The sequence below is a fragment of the Eretmochelys imbricata genome, chromosome 5, assembly GCF_965152235.1.
Source record: "Eretmochelys imbricata isolate rEreImb1 chromosome 5, rEreImb1.hap1, whole genome shotgun sequence".
NCBI lineage: Eukaryota > Metazoa > Chordata > Testudines > Cheloniidae > Eretmochelys > Eretmochelys imbricata.
Window position 1 is genome coordinate 24,129,629 of NC_135576.1, and position 20,517 is coordinate 24,150,145.

Sequence of the window (20,517 nt, forward strand, 5' to 3'; positions counted from 1 at the left end):
AGCAGATCGCCGACTCATCGGCACGGTCTCCTCCTGCTGGTTGTCCAGGAATTAGCTCAATTCCAGCCTCAAGAGCATCTCCTGCTGGCTGGTGCCTTGGCTGCCGCAGGCCCCGCATCCCTCCTGGACCCCAGTGCCCTCTTATCTTGGAGTGCTGCCCCACAGCAGTCTCCACACTCTGGGTCTCCCCTCTGAGGGGAACCCATACCCCCTATGCCCACCTTGCCTCCATGGTGACTGCCAATCATCATCTAGCCCCCTTTCTCTGGGGCAAATTGTAGTGCATAATGACCACTCATCCTTGGCAAGGGGGTTGGACCAGCTGCCTTTGCCTATCCCTGGGCTGCATCTCAGCAGCCCCAGTACCCCCGTAGGCCTTTAACAAGGCCTCAGCCTGGAGAGTTGCCAGGCTGGAGCTCCCCAGCTCCACTTGCCTTTCTCCAGCACTGCTCTGCTTTGGGTACCCTGTGCTCCCAGGCAGCTAGGCCCTTCCCAATCCAAGGCTGGAGTGAGACTGACCCAGCCCTTCCCTTCGCCCTTGTTATACTGGCCCAGCCAGGCCCTGATTGGCTGCCTCAAGCCTGCTCATGATTGGCTCCCCGTGGCAGCCCTTTCCCAGGGCTGTCTTTAACCCCTTCCAAACTGGAGCGGGGTGACCACCCCGCTACAGTCCCCTAGTCAGACTTCCTGCCAATTAAGGATTTTTTCCCATAGTACATTTACTAATGTTTTGTCCAGGCTAGATTTAAAATTTTCCAAATGGCAAGGAACAAATGCAGTTGGTGAAAGGAGGACAGACAGCATCCTAATCAGCAACATATTACATACTGTAGTTAGGGGAGAGCAAGAGCAACCTACAGATATGTTCCTTTATTCCAGGGTCTTCTAACCAACAACAAGAATCGTACTCCAAAGAGTCACAGTACTGTAAGAACATTTAGATCATCTAAGTAGCTCCTCATATAACTCGTATTGTCACAAACAATACCTCAAAAATTGTTACCTAGGACAAGGCACTACAGCAGTGGTCCCCAATCTTTCTGTTGCTATCGCATATTCATGTTCCCAGAAGAGTGTGGCAGGCGCCGGACAACCAGCCGCCGAAATGCCACCAAGAAGCAGCGTCATCAAGAAGCGTTGGTTGTCCGGTGGCCGCACTCCTCGGCGGTGGGTTGTCCGGCGGAAGCGCTCCCTTGTCAGTAGGCGGGCGCACATAAATGCCCTGGCGGGTGCCATGGCACCCCCATTGGAGACCACTGCACTAGAGGCACTTTAATACAGCCAGGTACAGGGCTTTAGATATTCCAATAACAGTCATGTGGAAACTTGAAATATTGATACTCACCACAGAGATGATACCCAGAACTGATATAACTAAAACATGGCATGGTAACATTCTGTTTAGTTTTTCTGATAGTGTGAATGGAAAGTTAGTATCATTAAACCCAGAGGGACAGATCCTCAGCCAGTGTAAGTGTACGTAGATCCACTGAAATGACTGGGGCTCCACTGATTTACACCAGTTGAAGATCTGGTCCCAAGCATCTGGACCTATTTGAGTACTGCCTGGTGTGACTGGCAAAGGGCTGCAGGGCTCTGCGTAGAATGGATCAGATGGATACTCACAAGCTTCACCTCTTATGAAATATAAAATTGAAATTACACTAGGGTTAAAATACATATAGGAAACCCTGAAAATCACTCACAGTAAGCCACAAAACTGTTCTTATGGAGCTCCTAATGCACTGTACTACTAATTCCTGACTTCTATGTTAATAGAAAGCTGCCAGTTGGAAAAGAAGTGTGTAATTATTTGTGAAGGAAAGGCTGGGTTAAAAAAATTTAGCAAACAACAAGCAAAAAGCTCCAACAAAATTCATACCATTCAATCCACAAGCTTGTTCCTTGTCTGTTGTGGTCTCCCGCCGTTGCCTTAAAGCATTTTGAAGGATATTTGCCCTGTAGATTATGTGTGGGTATGCTATTCCCTCTTCCAGTGGATGCTTTTTCACAGGCTCAATGAAGTAGTCCCCATGGGGCAGACGGAAATATCCAGTCTGAAAATAAGTACATAAATGTTAATTTCAACTGCACCTGTCCAGCACTCTGATTCAAATCTGAATGAGTCTGGATGTTCCCTCACATCAGCAGCTTTGGGCTTTTCTGATAAGTTAGCCATGTTTCACTCAACAGGTTTAAATGAAAACAATAGGGTTTGTTTGTTTTTTACTCCTTTTTTTTCTTTGTAACATAAGATACCAAAAGGGAAACTTTGAAGTCTTGCTAGGAACTCAGAACTTGAGGGTAATAAAAATGGAGGATGTTGCTATGACAACTCGCTAGCATTATAGTCCTGCTGGGCCCAGCTTACAAGAGTTGCTCACATGAACACCTTTCTAAGAAGCTCTGCCCCTCTTTATCATGGCAAAGGTTGTCAGACTTCAACAACGCTGACAAAAGAGCAAAGTTAATCAGTCAAAATGCTGCATTCATGATACAGTAGAATAGTCTTTTGTTTTCCTAGGGCTGTGCACCTGTGCCCTAGACAACAAAACTTGTATAGAGGCTGTTGCACAATGGGGAAGAATAATACCCTCCACTGAAGGAATTACAGGATGCAATTTCATGGCCAGTATTATATCGAAGCTCAGAGTAGATGGTCCTAGTGGTCCCTTCTAGTCTTACAATTTATGAAAGCGTTACTCTCCTCTGACCTCACAGTGAAACAGGGGTGTTTTTTCCATAGATTTTAAGGCCAGAAGGAACCATTATGATCACATAGTCTGACCTCCTGCATAACACATGCTGTAGAATTTCTCCCAATTTCTCCATCAACCTCATAACTTCTGGCTGAGCTAGAGCATCTTTGATTAAAGACATCCAATCTTGATTTCATGGGATTGTTTTAAAAACAGGACAGCACAGCCACTCACTTCAGCATACACATTGGACCAATAGCAATTCTGCTTATAGACGTGCTTTAGATCCAACACCAGCTGCACATCACCAGGCGTGTGGTAGATTGATGATCCTCCCCAGCTATCCACCCTCCCTTTTTGTCTCATTCTGGTCCCTGAACTCTCCTCCTTTCCTAGCTTCATACAAGGAAGGCAGAAAAGATCAGCTGGCAGACACACTCCAGTCTTGCATAGCCAAATTCACAAGAAAGGACAGAAACACGTGAAAGAAAAATCATCATATTCTCAATTCCCCATGTCAGCAAGAATAATTAATCATGAGCTATGTGTATTATCTGCCCCACAGCCAGCCCAAGTCCAAGAAGTCCAGTACGGATCCAACAAGTCCTGCTCCAAGGTTCACCCTTCTCCAGACACTTGCTACAAACCTCCAGTGCACAATCCACACCTCTTAATGTCCATAAATATCTTGAGTTGAGGGATTGAGGTGCAGGTATTCATAGCCTGTTTTTCCTTGTGCATTCCCCAAGGGGAAGGAGGTGGGAAGTGAATTAAATGAACTTTCCTCTGAGTTTTTGTTATCTGCATCATTAATGCCTCTATTGCAGCATCTTTCCCTCCAGCCCAATTTCCATTGCAAATGAAAGTAAAAATACCAAGGTTGCCCTTCTTTTAAAAAAAAAAAAAAGCCTTGTGATTTTATTGAGGATGTCAATATAAACTTCAAGACCCCGTGAAGGTTTACAGATTCTGGATTAGGGCTCAAGTTCACAAAGGTTTACTGATCTGGGTTTAAATGAGAATATAAATAATAAAAGTCAGGAGTCCCAGTTTTTAGCATAAAAACAAAATATACAAATCAGCTCTTCATGAGATACCATAAATCAAGGCTACTTTTGAAACAGGAGTCTGACAAACAATATTAAAGTACACAAATCCTAGCATTAAATCTGTGGTCAGCACAGATAAAGATGTCAAGCAAGCATGAGTCCAACAAATAGGAATGCAAAGGAGAGGCTATACAAGGTTAGGATGTTATATCAGGGTTGTATTAAGGCTACTTACTTAGTAATGAGAGGCCAGACTTCTCTTAAAAAGAGTGGGTTATAATGACAGTACTGCCTCCAAAACCCTAGTTCCAAACATCCCAAATTCTTGGAGAGTTTGGATCTCTATCTGAGCTTTATGCTCGGGCCAAATAATGTTGTATATAGTATAGAAGTTTGTTTAGGCGCTAGTAAACATAGTTAACACAACCTGCCCTCAGGCATCCCCACCAAAAACCATACTTTTTGCTGTGGATGGAGTATTTGTTTTCGGAGTCTTCTAGCTTCTCACTGTAATAAATTGTCCCAGGTCACCTCTGTTTTGAAACCTACAAAACTTGACAATAGCTAAGACAGCTGGTGTGCTGTGATCACTACTTATTAGGCTAATTATAACAATCTTCTGCCCTCCCATTACAGTTTGTTGCAGCCACCTGTTGGGTCTCATAAACTTATGTTCAAAGCTTTATGAACCAGGGAGTCTTATTTGTGTGTGTGCGTATGTGCACGCAGTGCCTAGCTAAACCCATGAGAAGAACCTCTATGAGCTACCACAAAAACAAACAATCAGGAGGTCTCATGGCAAGAGTTGTACAAAACTTTGGTAAATGAAACCTGGAGAAGGTTACTGGGTTCAGAGATTTGTTACAAAACTTGAATCTCTCAGAGGTTTGCAAACCTTTTATGGGAACTGAGTCAGCCCAGCAAACTACCCACCCTCTATCTCTCTCTCCAATAGATCCTGGCTCACCCTTACCCTTTGTTGTGGTCTTCAAGTGGTGGGACAGTTGGTCTGCAATCCTCTCCAAAGTCTTCAAGTAGTGGCAATCTTTAGGGGCAATGAAATGGCACACTCTCATTGAGTCCTCAGGAGGCAGAGCACACGGGCCTGCTCTTCCTTACCAAAAAGTTGACTAGTGTCTGCAGGAGGGGAGGGAAGGAGTCATGCCAGTCCTCCCTTTGTACAGCAGTGGGACTATGAACTCCTCTGGTCCTGCTGCTGTTACTACTATTCTGTTCTATCAAAGTTCTTATATCACCCTCAATCACTATATAGCATCTGAACACCTTAGAGTAGTGCACTGAAGTGTGACTAACATCTCTCATGTATGGTTTATTCTCCCATTCTCTCCTCAGGGGGAGAAGTGTGTGCGCAGTGTAGCGTTGTGCTAGAATATGATTTTTTTGTTTTACTTACACCCCTCCTCTCTTAGAGAAGGCAACATCAAAGAGGTACACCTTGTAATTGGAGTGGGAGGTGGTAAGATTTGTAACGGTCTTTTGTTTCTAAGAGAGTTTATTCCAGTGTGTCGGATCTGCCCACAAGAAAGCTCTGTCTCCTACCCAGATGACTTTAACCCTTGTGATAGAAAGTTCCATTGTGCGTCAGGAGTGGAGCTGCTGATCATAGTCTTTATCCCAAAGCTTTAGTAGGTCTTTAGATGTACTGGGCCCAGGCTTTCGACTGTTTTGAAGATAAGGATCAAGACCTTGAATTATATTCTGTGGGAAACTAGTGTGGCAAGTGGAGGACAGGTTTGATGTGCTTGTGATAGCCCATGTTGCTGTGGAGATGTTCTGGCCCTTACACAGGGTTGCTGACTCATGATTTTATCATGAATCTTGCAATAGCTGGTGTTTGTCTTAAAGGCCCATTTCCTGGAATCCTTATACTAAGGGAGAATCTAATAAAAGATTTCATGAACTCTCAGTTGTAGAGAAAAGTTTGAAAAGCCTCAATACACAGCAGCCAGACAAGAACTCAAAATGTATTTTAAAATAATCTACTGATTTATTAATGCCTGGGTTTGTCAATATTGCTTATGTTATTCTGGGTTGACAGACCTCAGAAAACAGTTGTCATTGAAAGGGAATCATGAGACTCACAGTAAAACTAAGGTTTCAGAGTAACAGCCGTGTCAGTCTGTATTCGCAAAAAGAAAAGGAGTACTTGTGGCACCTTAGAGACTAACCAATTTATTTGAGCATAAGCTTTCGTGAGCTACAGCTCACTTCATCGGATGCATACATGAAGTGAGCTGTAGCTCACGAAAGCTTATGCTCAAATAAATTTGTTAGTCTCTAAGGTGCCACAAGTACTCCTTTTCTTTTAGTAAAACTAAGGTTTCAGAGTAGCAGCCGTGTTAGTCAGTATCCGCAAAAAGAAAAGGAGTACTTGTGGCACCTTAGAGACTAACAAATTTATTTGAGCATAAGCTTTCGTGAGCTGCAGCTCACTTCATCGGATGCATGTAGTGGAAAATACAGTGGGGAGATTTTATATACACAGAGAACATGAAACAATGCCACTACATGCATCCGATGAAGTGAGCTGTAGCTCATGAAAGCTTATGCTCAAATAAATCTGTTAGTCTCTAAGGTGCCACAAGTACTCCTTTTTTTTAGTAAAACTTAGGAGTACTATAACCATCTGAACTAAAACGACTTATAAATGCATTAATACTGAAGCAATCCAAGATCTCAGAGCTATTCCCAGGCACAGGGAAAAATGTTTACTTACTATATGGTAGTGACCTTACAGACATATTAGGAGGATTAATGTTTGTTCGGCACTCTAGGATCTATTAAGCGTTCAGTTATGGGGCATCTGTGTCAGGAAACATTTTCTCCCATTTTCTGTTGTCTTGCAGACTTACGCTCACCAGCCTCTGGACCATATTGATAGTTAGATATTAGCATGACTGCAATGAAATAAAATGGCTGGGATGAAACTGATCTACTGTTCTACTGCCAAGGGATTGAGTAGAATGTATTATATTCACAATGCAATGAATTTGCTTTTCGACAAGTAGAAAGGTCATGTAGAGAGAGTCAACTTTCATCTGCTGTAACAAAAATCAATTTGATCCACAGCAAGTATTTATGAATTTTACATTCTACTAACTTATTGGACTTGTCTGAACCTTCTTGACAAAGCAGATATGCCGGATCTCGGGGGGGGCTCACCTCGGGTCTCAAATACAGTCTCCTCCTAAGGTCTTTTTCCCCAGTTTATGAACAGATGGCAGAGGAGAGCTCATTCAGACCCTGGCTTACACGTGACTGGTCAAGTACTCTCATGTGGTGGCCTCTCTAAACCATTGCCCATATCTAATGAGATGAAACGAGGCACTATGCTGGGACCAATCCTCTTTGCTCTCTTCACAGCTGTTCTGAATTACGCAACTGACAAGCTTTATAATGGCATCTACATGAGGTACAGAACTGGTGGAAAAGTCTTCTGTCTCCAAAGGCTCATGGCAAAGACAAAAAAGTCCATGAGGAACTCATATGTGAAGTCCTTTTTGTGGATGATTGTGTTCTACTTTGTCACAATGAAAGCAACCTACAGTTTATTCTTCACAGGTTATCCAAAAAAACTAAAGAGTTTGGAATCACTATCAGCCTGGAAAAAACTGAAGTCCTCTTCCAATCAGCCCCATTAACCACTACCACGGAGCTAAACATCACCGTTCATAGTATAAAATTAAAGACCATCAATCACTTTACATACCTTAGAAGAACCATCGCAAGTGACGGCTCCCTGGATCAAGAAATATCAAACAGAATACAAAAGGCAAGCCAGGCTTTTGGAAGACTTCAGCGAAGGATACTCAACCTGCATATCAAACTGTCAACAAAACTCAACTGAAGAAGAGCTCGGTGTCACTCGGAAGCTTGTCTCTCTCACCACCAGAAGCTGGTACAATAAAAGATATTACCTCCCCACCTTGTCTCACTAACAAAACTGATGATATACAGTAAAAGCTGCGTTATTCGGCCCTGTACCAACCAGAAAGCTCTATAAACCAGCATTTCTAAGTTTCATAGAAGCCGTAACTGGCTCAACGTGGCTCCCCGGAAGCGGCGACATGTCCCTGCTACTCCTAGGCGGAGGAACAGTTACGAGGGATTTGGAGTGTGGGACATGGGCTCTGGGAGGGAGTTAGGGTGCAGGACGGGGCTCGGGGTGCCAGATTTGTCCTAGGCGGAGGTGCAGCAGACAGCTCTGCATGCTGCCTCCACCCACAGGTGCTGGCCCTGCAGCTATCATTGGCTGCAGTTGCCAGCCAATGGGAGCTGTGCAGCCAGCACTCAGGGTGGGGTAGGGGCAGTGCACGGAGTCCCCGTGGCAGTTCCTCCACCTAGGAACAGCAGGGACAGGTCGCCGCTTGCAGGGAGCCACCCATGGTGAGCGCCCCCCAGATCCAGCACCCCACACCCCTTCCCATGCCCCAACCCCCAGCCCCACATCCAAATTCCCTCTCTCTTAGTTAACTGGCATTTTTCAGGTTTCAGAGTAACAGCCGTGTTAGTCTGTATTCGCAAAAAGAAAAGGAGTATCTGATGAAGTGAGCTGTAGCTCACGAAAGCTCATGCTCAAATAAACTGGTTAGTCTCTAAGGTGCCACAAGTACTCCTTTTCTTTTTGGCATTTTTCACTTACCGGCACCCCCCATTCTCCCAACACACTGGATAAAAAAGATTTTACTGTACAATGCCTCAGTGATTGTGTCCCTTTTATACTGGTATGAAGCATGGACAACTCACTGCAGACACATCAAGAAACTGGAAAAAGTATCACATGTGCTGTCTTCACTCTATTCTGAAGGTCGGCTGGAAGACAAAGTTTCAAACATTAACATCCCTGAAAGATCAAAAACAACCAGCATCGAGACAATGATTAGCAATGATCAGCTTAAATTAATAGCTCATGTTACCAGAATGAGTGATGAAAGACTCTCAAAAAAGTCTTCTTCAGTAGATTGAAACATCTTTAAGCAGAATCTCAAGTCATGCGGTAAAAATATTGATAATTTCAAAGACACATCCTAAGACAGATCTGAATTGAGAACATCTTTCACTAAGATCGTAAACACTTTGAGAAAGACAGAGGCAAAAACGTGATTGAGAAAAGGGCCAAGCATCATGCCAATTCTTCAGTGACAGCTCACACCTCCCATCTGACATCTGTTCAAGACCTTGCTCCTAAAACAGCCACAAGAGACCACACATGACGCAATTGTCAGATATGACATATAACCATATAATACATATGCTGTTACCCTGAAATCAGCGCATGGGTTGCTCTTAGGTCTATCTTAATGGCAGTTTGCATCACTGCCACAACATGAAGGGAAAGCAAACAAGAGGAGCAGATAAAGGAAAAAGGTGGGAATGGCAAAGAAGATTCTTATGATGTAATGCAGATTCTCTTGACTGGATTCCCACGCCTAGAAATCAGTCAAAAAACTGAAACGTGGATCACCAAAATCTTCCACACCGTTCTGCACATCTGGCACAAAGATGTTCTCTTTTTTGTTCAACATCTTCATTAATGATCTGGATGATGGGATGGATTGCAACTTCAGCAAGTTCGTGGATGACACTAAGCTGTGGGGAGAGGTAGATACACTGGAGGATAGGGATAGGTCCAGAGTGACCTAGAAACATTGGAGGATTGGGCCAAAAGTAATCTGATGAGGTTCAACAAGGATAAGTGCAAAGTCCTGTACTTAGGACAGAAGAATCCCATGCACTGCTACAGGCTGAGGGACCGACCGGCTAAGCAGCAGTTCTGCAGAAAAGGACCTGGTGATTACAGTGGAAGAGAAAGCTGGATATGAGGCAGCAGTGTGCCCTTGTTGCCAAGAAGACTAATGGCATATTGGGCTGCATTAATAGGAGCATTGCCAGCAGATCAAGGGAAGGGATTATTCCCCTCTATTCGGCACTGGTGAGGCCACATCTGGAGTACTGCATCCAGTTTTGGGCCCCGCACTACAGAAAGGATGAGGACAAATTGGAGAGAGTCCAGAGGAGGGCAATGAAAATGATTAGGGGGCTGGGGCACATGACTTATGAGGAGAGGCTGAGGAATTGGTCTTATTTAGTCTGCAAAAGAGAAGAGTGAGGGGAGATTTGATAGCAGCCTTCAACTACCTGAAGGGAGGCCCAAAGAGGAAGGAACTAGGCTGTTCTCAGTAGTGGCAGATGACAGAACAAGAAGCAGCGGTCTTAAGTTGCAGTGGAGGAGGTCTAAGTTGTCTATTAGGAAAACCTATTTCACTAGGAGGGTGGTGAAGCATTGGAATGGGTTACCTAGGGAGGTGGTGGAATCTCCATTCTTAGAGGTTTTTAAGACCCGGCTTGACAAAGCCCTGGCTGGGATAACTTAGTTGGGGTTGGTCCTGCTTTGAGCTAGGGGTTGGACTAAATGACCTCCTGAAGTCTCTTCCAACCCTAATCTTCTATAATTCTATGAATTTTTTAGTAACTATCTAGAGAACGATGAGCCAAAGTTCTTTTGGGGAGGATCTCTCTCTTCTCCACCACACACACAGTTGTTTCACAGAATCCATGTTCATTGATGCTAATCAGAATAATTTTCCCTTATGACAAACTCTGTGCTTGAATAAAGAGCAACTAATTTACTATCAAGCACTTTTCCTTCTGAACCTCAACCCTGTCAGTGCCAAAGTAACCTCCCTGCTCTCTAGCTTGGTTGGAAGTGCATTAAACTACACTGAATTAATGCCACTTTAGTTTTGAATGTGTACACACACACACACACAGGTTTAATGCAGTTTAACTAATCCACTTTAAATTCATACCTTTAGGTGAGTGTCCCCATGTAGACAAGCCCTGTGAGAGAAGGGATTAAGTGGGAACATGTCATACTGCCTTCTACATGTTATCTATTGTTGCCTCCACAACAGCTGTTGGTCTCTTTTTACCATCAGTTCAGTGGAGAAAGGAGACATGGTGGGAAGAGGCAGCAGCCCATTGGTGTTGCACATGAAGGCATCTTTTCTCAGGCTGGGAGCCATCACTAAAACTATATTGCTGTTAGGTGGGCAATTTAATGGGCATACCTCAGTGATGTTGGCCCTAGTAGCAACAGAGTTGAAAGCATCCCCTGTTATCCAATAGCAAAGGTTACGGATGGTGGCCCAAGATTTGTAGATCTTGCAAGAATGGGACATTGTCAACTCCCTACAAACTTTTGTTTTGCACGGAGTCTTAATACTGCCGTACCAAACAAAAATACACAAGAGGCCTATCCTGGTTTCCAGCTCTACATATTAGGCTCCACCCACACGACGGTGGGATTCCCAGCTCACATACACGTACTCATAATACATCAATAAGAGCTAATGCAAGTATAAGTACCAGCATAGCAACAGAGACAGCAGCAGCACAGCTTAGCCACGCCGAGTACAAACCCACCTGAACCCTGCGGGTACATACTCAGCACAGCTAAGCCATGTCCCTGCTGCCACCACCCCTGCTACACTGCTATCTGTACTTGCGGTAGTTCTCATCAAGCTACTGCGAGTAAATGCAAGCTGGAGATCACGTGCCTGGCTCCTAGTGTAGACATAGCCATAGATTCTATGGTTATGGCTGAATGAGTAACCAAGACAGACACCCAAGTGTGTAGTATCCTACACTTCACCATTTACAGATGGCAATACAGTGTGTGCAGACATACCAGAGATTTAAAATGTTCCCCCTTTTTTTTTTGTCCTGTTTGTGTAAAGTAGAGATTGACAGGCCAATTTTGGAAGAAATAAAAGCCCCTTCAAAACTTTCATCCATTTCTTGTACTGAACCATTTTGCATTTTCTAACAATGATCCGATAAACTTATCTCATTTCCACTTTTGAACTGTGACAAGAACTGGAGGTGCCACATTCCATGAGAAAAGGTGCTCTCATGCCATTTGCAGCTGTCACTGCTATGACAAGTATGGGTAATCATGAGTAAAAGGCTGCTCAGATGAGATTTCCTGCAGTCTCAAGAGGTTTGGGAGTGTCCACATGATTTGTCCATCAAGAACAAGCTTTACCCAACACTAGCTCACTTGTCACTGGTACCATTTGGTAAATGACAAGCTGTTTATTGAGAAGAATGAATCCATCTGTCTCAAAAATCGAAGAAAAAACAATGAGATACTCTGAAACACTAAGTAGTATTTTATTCACAATGGTCCCTAAATCTCACTTCTTTCATAAAGTCTTTCTATAATAACCCAAATTCATAAATCTTTTAAAACTAGACGCAGGAGACCCAAAATATTTCAGATAAAGACAATGCAATGATTATCTGGGGCTAATTGTATTCATGTAGGAACTATGGTTTTCATACGTGCACAGCATCATGTACGCCTATAAGAGCTATATGAGGGCTGAATAAAGAACAATGAACACAAACACAGACTCCTATTGGTATGTGACTAGTTTATTATATATTTCTCTGTGCTAATAATAAATATCAGCACACTGTACATTAGCAAGAATAAATAAGATTATATCACTTTTTCTACCCTCAGGTATATCCATGATATAAAAATGTTATTTCAATACTAAAAACTGGATACATTATATTTCAAACACAAGCCCTCTCAGGGGAACAACTGACATAAAAGGAGTTTGATTGCCTGTTCCCCATGTTAAAAAAAGAAAGGCTGCTTAAGTAATTTTGAAGCCAAGTTAATAAATAGGAAAAAATATACTGTCCTCAATTTCCTGTTAATTTCCTTTAAATGAAATGTTGTTTTCTGTGTGCATCAATGCTGTTTGTGTAGAAGAGATTGTCCAAACAGGTTTTCCGCTTAAAGGTGTCTGCTGATGGCTCACACAGCTGCCATAACACATTCGTTAATTAATGTAATATACTGTGGGATCTGTATAGTATATACGTCACGAAAGGTAATGATCTGCACTGAATAGAAGAAAGCTTTAATTATTCTTCAACTTAAGAGCTTTAGTTTGTTACCTTTTTGTAGTCAGCATTGAGAAAATTTCCTTTGCTATTATATGAGTTATATATAGTGTTCTTGAAGGTTTGTTATTTCCTACCCTTTGTTGTCTTCTGAATCATGAACATAAAAGCAATGTAACAAATGAAGGTGAAGAAACTTAATCTAGAAGCCCAGCAGAGGTCAAATTGATAAGTGAAACATCATTGCAAGAAAACATGTGGTCTGCTGCTTGCACCACACAGTTTGGCTGACAGGATGATGAACTTTGCTATCTGAACTGAAACGCATTCACCCTGGAGGTGCCCTATTTGTGTTCATTGCCAAACACCTGTCTCAATCTTTTCCCAAGAAAAAGTGATACTGTAGTACAAGTGGCATTATTTAACTCAAGTGTCTTTGTGAAAAACTACCGCATGTAACTGGAAGAGAGCTGGCTGGGAAAAGGTTACTGCCTTTACTCCTCTCCTACCCCACCCAAGGAATTTTGGAAATTATTTGACTTTTCAGCAAAAAATTGAAAACCGAAGTCGAGCTGGGGAGCCCAGCACATAGAGGAGAATGGAAGCATGAGCTACCAAAACGACAACTGCCAAGAGACACTGCTGTGGCATATCTGAATCAATGTTTTTGGCTGACGTTTTTCAGGTGTTTAATTTTTGACAATAAAAAGGACAAAATGAAAAACCACAACACAACCCCAAGGATTTTCCATGGAGAGCAGAGACGTTTCATGAAAAATTTCACTTAGTCAAAGATCCAATTTTCCAGCGAAAGAACTTTCACAGAAGATTTTTGACTGGCCCAAAATGAGAACCTGAAGTAAACTTTTCCCTACTGGGAAAAAGGAGTGGGGAGAACAACAACTAGGTCCCGTCCAGCTGTTGTATCAACATGCCAATAACTACACTCAACTCTGTTTCGTCTTTTCATCAAGCCTGGACAGAACAGCTTCTCTTCTCTTCCACAGCCTGGCAGAATAGGCAGAGAGTGCTTGGATGAAAGTTAAGTGGTTTACATTAACTCCAGTTAAGATTGATCAAAACAATTGTAATCCAGTTTAATCTGCATTAAAATAAACTATGAGAAAATGGAAGGGGAAAACAAAGACAGGGTAAGTCCCATTCTCACTGATGCCCAAGCAACGTACAGCTGTTACACACATTAATATTCATGGCCAACATCATTTGGATATCATCTGTCCTAACCCACCAAGAAACTTTCTGATGGGCTTCCCAAAGCGTTGAAAGCAAATGTTTTTTTTAAATCCTCACGCTGAAGAAGTTCATTTAAAAAAAAAAAAAAGACCTTTGTTAACTCTCTAAGCCATGGCTTCCTCTTTTATTAACTTTCACATATCTGTCTAGCAACAATGCCATCATCCTTTAAATGCACTGGATATTACTGTTCCATTGTGGGAGCTGTTCCACATAATAGTCACTTATCCATGTGGTTATGATTGCCCTACAAGCCATTGCTTGAAGATCTGTATCAGTCTCACAAAACATATTGCCTTACTGCTTGTCCTCATGGTATACAATTGTCGGTGGATGAAGCTATCCACAAAAAAAGGTAGATAATTGTCATTTGGCCATGTATCTGCTTGGAGCCACATTAATTTCTGCATGGACTTCCGCTTGGAAAGCCACAGGATTTAAGGGGTTCATGCCATATAGAACAGCTGCTTCTTCAGCCACCACACATCTTTGACCACACATAGCCGCAGTTGTGTGCTGTTCATGGTGTCACATATCCATAGCTCCTCCCCTCCACTTTCCTCATTTCCTCTCCACACTGTCCAAAAGCTGTTAATCCTTCTTCACTTGAGCCAGAACTATCAGCCAGCCATGGGTATGACCACAATCAGCCCTTGTTTCATCTAATAATCTCTTTACCACTGCACAGCTACCATGAGCCTAGTTTTTAGATTCATTAACACTCCCCAGCATGCAGAACAGAGCCTCCTTTGCATTGTTTGGTGTTTCTCCCTTACAATAATTGCTACTATTCTGCCATCCTCAGAGGATTTTCTCTTCTTCCTCCCTCCCACCAGTTCACATAGTTTGTGGGTCAGAAGATCTGGAACTGTTGATGCCAATTAGCTCCACAAAAAATGCAGACCCCTTTTACAGATGAGGGATATTTGCTTTTACTAAAGTACTGAGTGCAAAATTCTTGCAAACTTCGCATACATTTGAAATTCCAAAATAACTTAGCAATAATAGTTCTGAAAACAAAAATTGTTTAGTTCCCCTCCAAAAAACTCAGGTTGGAAAAGTAGAAGAGTACAGCAGCTGCTCCATTCTAGGAAAATCCTCTCAAAATACCCAGTTTCTCTCTTTTGATTAGGACTGCTCCAAGAAGCCTGTAAACTGAGGGGACTACTTGTCCAAATGATTTGTTTCTCATTAATTCCAAAACTGTCGCTTATGCAAATGGAATAAATGTAATAAAAATGGTTCTGTACTTAGACTCATAGACTTTGAGGCCGGAAGGAACTATCATGATCATCTACTCTGACCTCCTGCATATTGCAGGCCACAGAACCTTACCACCCACTCCTGAAGTAGGCCCATAACATCTGTCTGAGTTACTGACGTCCTCAAACTTTGATTTAAAGACTTCAAATTACAGAGAATCCACCATTTACTCTAATTCAAACCAGCAAGTGACCCAGGCCCTGTGCTACAGAGGAAAGCAAAAAAAAAACCCAGACTCTCTGCCAATCTGACTTGAGGGAAAATTCCTTCCCAGTCCCAAATATGGCAATCAGTTCAACTCTGAACACGCAGGTGAAGCCCACCAGCCAAACACCTGAGAAAGAATTCTCTGTAGTAACTCAGAACCCTCTCCATCTAGTGTCCCATCACCAGCCATTGGAGATATTTGCTAATAGCATTCACAGATGGGCCATCTGCCATTGTATGCAACCTCATCATACCATCCCCTCTATAAGTTATCAAGCAGAGTCTTGAAACAAATTAGGGTTTTTTACCTCCACTGCTCCCCTTTGAAGGCTGCTCCAGAACTTTACTCCTGTGACGGTTAGAAACCTTTGTCTAATTTCCAGCCTAAACTTGTTGATGGCCAGTTTATATCCATTTGTTTTTGTGTCCACACTAGTACTTAACTTAAATAATTCCTCTCCATCCTCCATGTTTATCCCTCTGATGTATTTATAGAGACTAATCATATCTCCCCTCAGTCTTCATTTGGTTAGGCTAAACAAGCCAGGCTCCTTAAGTTTCCTCTCATAAGGCAGGTTCTCCATTCTGCTGATCGCCGTACTAGCCCTTCTCTGCACCTGTTCAGTTTGAATTCATCTTTCTTAAACATGGGGGACCAGAACTGCACACAGTATTCCAGATGAGGTCACACCAGTGTCTTGTACAATGGTAATAACACTTGTCTATCTTTACTGGAAATATCTCACCTAACGAATCCTAGGATTGCATTTGCTTTTTTCACAGCCACATCACATTGGTGGCTCACAGTCAACCTATGATAGACCAATACACTCTTTTTTCCTCTGTTGCGTCCAACTGATAAGTCCCCAGTTTGTAGCAAAAATTCTTCTTGTTAGATCCTAAATGCATAACTTTGCAAATTACACTATTATATTTCATCCCATTTCTATTACTTCCGTTTTCAAGGTTGTCCAAATCTTCTTGTAGGAGGGCTAGTCCTCCTACACCAATGCAGCTGTGTCTCTGTAGCGCATCTGTTGAAGACACTCTATGCCCTCAAGTTTACAGATTCATTTAAAATCCTTGCTATTGGCCTTGCAATTTCATGTGCCATTCCCTTTAATATTCTTACTTGCTGTAATGTGGCTCGACTCACCAACTGGCACCTCCTGCTGCCTGTCTTGGAGATTAGCTCTGCAGGTCAGTATACCCTCTCCTGATGGTGTCTCACCTGCTGACACTTCTGCTCCTGGACCCACATCACTCCAAGAATCACAGTGTCCTCTCTGTGACATGGCCAGAGGTGAGTTCTGCAGTCCAACTGTCCTGCCACTTCCCCAATGGCATCTGCAGCCAGTTGTCCAGCCACTTCCCTGTGGCCCCAGCACCCTCTTTGCCTTTGCCTCAGGGCCTCAGCCTGCAAATCCCAGCAGCCAACCAGGAGCTCTCTCTAGCTCCCCCTGGTCCCTGCTAGCAGCACTGCTTTGTCCAGGGTGCTAGCTTTCATCTGCCTGCCAAGCACCCAGTTCTCCCTCCTGGAGCTCCAGGAAATAACTGAACCTGCTCTGCCCTGCAGCTCTTCTTATATGGGCCTACCAGGCCCTGCTTGGCTGCTCCTCCCAGCCCCTCTCTAATTGGCTGCCTCCTGCGGAGCCTCCCTAAGGCTCTATTAACCCCTTAGAGGTCAGTCTGGGGCCAACGCCCCATCACACTTGCCTGCGTGAGAAATTCCTTGAAAGACCATTAATAACCTGAGGAGTTCTAGAGCTTTGAATTGGGAGACAAACTGTTGCAGTTTGCAAAGTAGATCAAGTTTTGACTCTAAAAGCAACTCTAAAAATGAATACCATACTGAACAGATCAGAGTAAATGTCAGTAAGATAGTAAGTCCTTTCCCCAAAGAGTTTACTGTAAGAAGGCACATGTGAAATAGAAATAAAACAGAACACACACTGAACGGAGTGTGGGTTTTTAATCCTAGAGATGAGAGTGTACTAGGAATACTTTAAATTATTGTTCACTCATATTCTAAAACCAACCTCTGGTCAGTATTCATGTCTTTGTGAATATTCAAGACCTCAAATATTTATGACTACTCAGTAAAAGCAAGAATCAATTTCTTATTGTATATTTGATTGAAGAAGTCACAATACACCATGTTTTGGTTTACTACATATGTAACAGGCTACTCATTGGAGACAGGTTTGTGAATTTTGAGAACTGTTTGGAGAATGAGAAAAAAAAAGGGCAACATTCGTAAAATGAATGATTTATTGTAAATTAGTCACTCACACCTATTTTATACAAGAATACTCTATCTACCAGGGCTATAGGAAAGTCTGAGATACATTATCAGTGGGATTTTCTTGACAGAGTTTACCTTCTGTAGCAGAGACTTATACAGCTTGGCTTTAGGCCCATCCGTTGGCTCACCTAGCCTAAGGGGAATTTCTCTGCTTCTCCTCAGATGGTCAACCACTAGCTCCCATTGCAGTTAGGTCACTGGGGTGACTTAGCACTCCAGTAAAGTCACAAGAATTCACTCCTTCCAGAGTTACATCAAAGTCCAAAGGAAAACACCAAAGTCAGTCCTCTGCCCTGGACCCTTGCCAGGCAGAGCCCTTCATCTAAGGGTCTGTCCCCATCCCCAACATTCTTTAGTCTTTTTGTTGACTCCAACTTCCAGTCCTCCTAGTTTCCAATCAATCCTTTCTCCATCTACTGGTACAGAGATAGCTATACACCTCAAGAAGAGGCAGAATAGGAGAACCCTGCACACATCTTTCCATCATTTCCCACCCAGGGGACTCTACGTAGTTGGGCTATCAGCCCCTGTAACACGAACGGACCTGTCTTTCTTTCCTGGCACCCCTTCCTATGGGATCAGCCTGGCCCCTTGCTAGCCTCTGCTCATTAATAAGCCCTCTGCTTATCTCCAGGTCCAACCACAGGCTGCTCTTACATCTTCCAGAAGGCCACTGTGATTCGTAATCACATGCTCGCCCTTGTCACATGGCCCCTTACATACCTTCCCTTCACCCGGAGAGGCACGTTAGATGAGCACAGGTGAGAGTGAGCCCCAGCCCCCTGAACGGGCCATCCTGCAACACCCTCATTTCCTGCTTTCTGTATAACTGCACTTTGAGTGTAGCAACAGAGTTTAAAATGAAAGAGAGTGCAGGGAATCACCACTCCCTCTCTATAGGCAGAGAGCACATTCCACTCCTCCCCCTGGATCAGGGAAGCACAGCTGCCCCAGAGTTCCCTCTCCTTACTGGCTCACAAGACAATGACCCACAATGGGTCTGAGCAACAGAAGAAGTTGGTGCCTGGTTGAGGAGTTTCTAGGGCTCCCAGAGGCAGCAGCTGCCCTCATGACAGAAGGGGTTCCCCACCTGAGAGTCCCTCATCCACCCTCTCTCTAAAGGAAGACCTGTCCCCCTTCCTCCCCTCTTGGAAGAGTGCAGCAAAGGGAGATCATCAGACCCTGAGCTTCTTCACTCTGCAAAAGCTTGATCAGCTCCAACATGCAAGAAGAAAAGGAGTACTTGTGGCACCTTAGAGACTAACCAATTTATTTGAGCATGAGCTTTCATGAGCTGGTTAGTCTCTAAGGTGCCACAAGTACTCCTTTTCTTTTTGCGAATACAGACTAACACGGCTGTTACTCTGAAACATGCAAGAAGGATTTGAGAGGCAGGGCTGATCTAGACTGGACTACACAGATCCATCAGTTGACCCCTGACAACCTCACCCCAACAACACACACAGGTAGAGAGGAGTAGATAGAATTGCAGGATCTGCTTTAGGCTTCAGTGGTAGTTTTTGAGCCAGTGTACTGCAACTGTCCAGTCTGGGGGCAAGATTTCTTTCCTCCTTCCTCTCAACCTCTCAAATCCCTGGTGGTGCATAGGGAATGAGACTTGCCCACTAATGAAGATCACCACTTTGAAGGGGGTGTGCCATTGCCTACCATAACTTGCCACATCAAGATGGTCTTCCATCCAGCCCTAGCACTAATTACCTCAGTCTGTTATTAGTTTACCATTCTCCCAACATTTTTGCACAAGAGATCTTCCTAGCTCTTGCTACGTCCTGAAGGCTAATGATAGGGTAAATGGTGATTCCGGTAAAAAAACATCCATCATAGCTTGTCATCACTGTGCCAGTGACAGTTTCTGCTCAGCGCAAACAAGAAAAATGATGGCTTCTGCTTAGTAATTGTAGATTGCAAGATACTTTACTTGATTCCCCTGGTGCTGCAAACAAACAGCTCTATTCCTTCTGCATTACATGGCATGCTGACAAAGCCATGCTAGAATTGCTGCTTGCTGCATTGTTTGCACTGGGGAGGAATGAAGGAGGAGGCAAGTAGTGAAAAAAAAATAAGTGAGCAAATAACTTACTAAACTGGAGAATGCATTCCCCAGCTGAGGCCAACTACAGAGTGTTAAGATATAAACCAAAGAATGTAACGCAAACTGTACAACATACAACATATCCTATTTTGTACTGTTTGCCAAAGGATATCTTTAAAAAAGGATTGAGGATAAAATATGAATAGGGGAAATGAGAGAAAAAAATAAAATTGCAAGAGACAGAATAAAATGTAGTAACAAAATTTTGAGAACAAAGAAAAAGATGACAGGACATAAAACTGTAAGCTCTTTGGGGCATGGACTGTCTTCATTATAGAGTGTACAGCTCCTAGCATGATGGCACTCAAGGCACTAACACAATACAAATAATAAACAACAAGACAGACAGGTTTTAGGTAAACTTCTGCTTGTCTCAGGCAAATAAAATGTCACTCATTTTATTTTCCCCTTCATTATTCCCCTCATGGTAAGGGTGGATTAATAGATTTTGGGCTTGCTGACACAATCTCATAACAATTGTGCAAAGCTATCTTAAACTACAAAATACGGATCCAAATCACAAACACCTCAAAGATCAGATCTTTTCAAATCCAGCATGTATCCAGTGATTTTAGTTTATTGTTCATTTATGGTCTGATTTTATAATTAACTAACATGTTATGTCATGTACAATCATTATATGTTAAATAGGGTTAAATTGTAGGATTATAGAAGTATAAGATT

At 43.0% G+C, this 20,517-nt stretch overlaps 1 protein-coding gene across 1 annotated transcript in view; it reads right to left on the reverse strand.

The window, feature by feature from the left end:
• ADAMTS12 (ADAM metallopeptidase with thrombospondin type 1 motif 12) overlaps positions 1-20,517 on the reverse strand; it is a 322,164-nt gene that overhangs the window by 209,523 nt on the left and 92,124 nt on the right. The window contains exon 3 of the mRNA XM_077816238.1: positions 1,883-2,057. Coding sequence (XP_077672364.1) covers positions 1,883-2,057 — 175 coding nt within the window. The remainder of the gene's footprint in view (positions 1-1,882; positions 2,058-20,517) is intronic.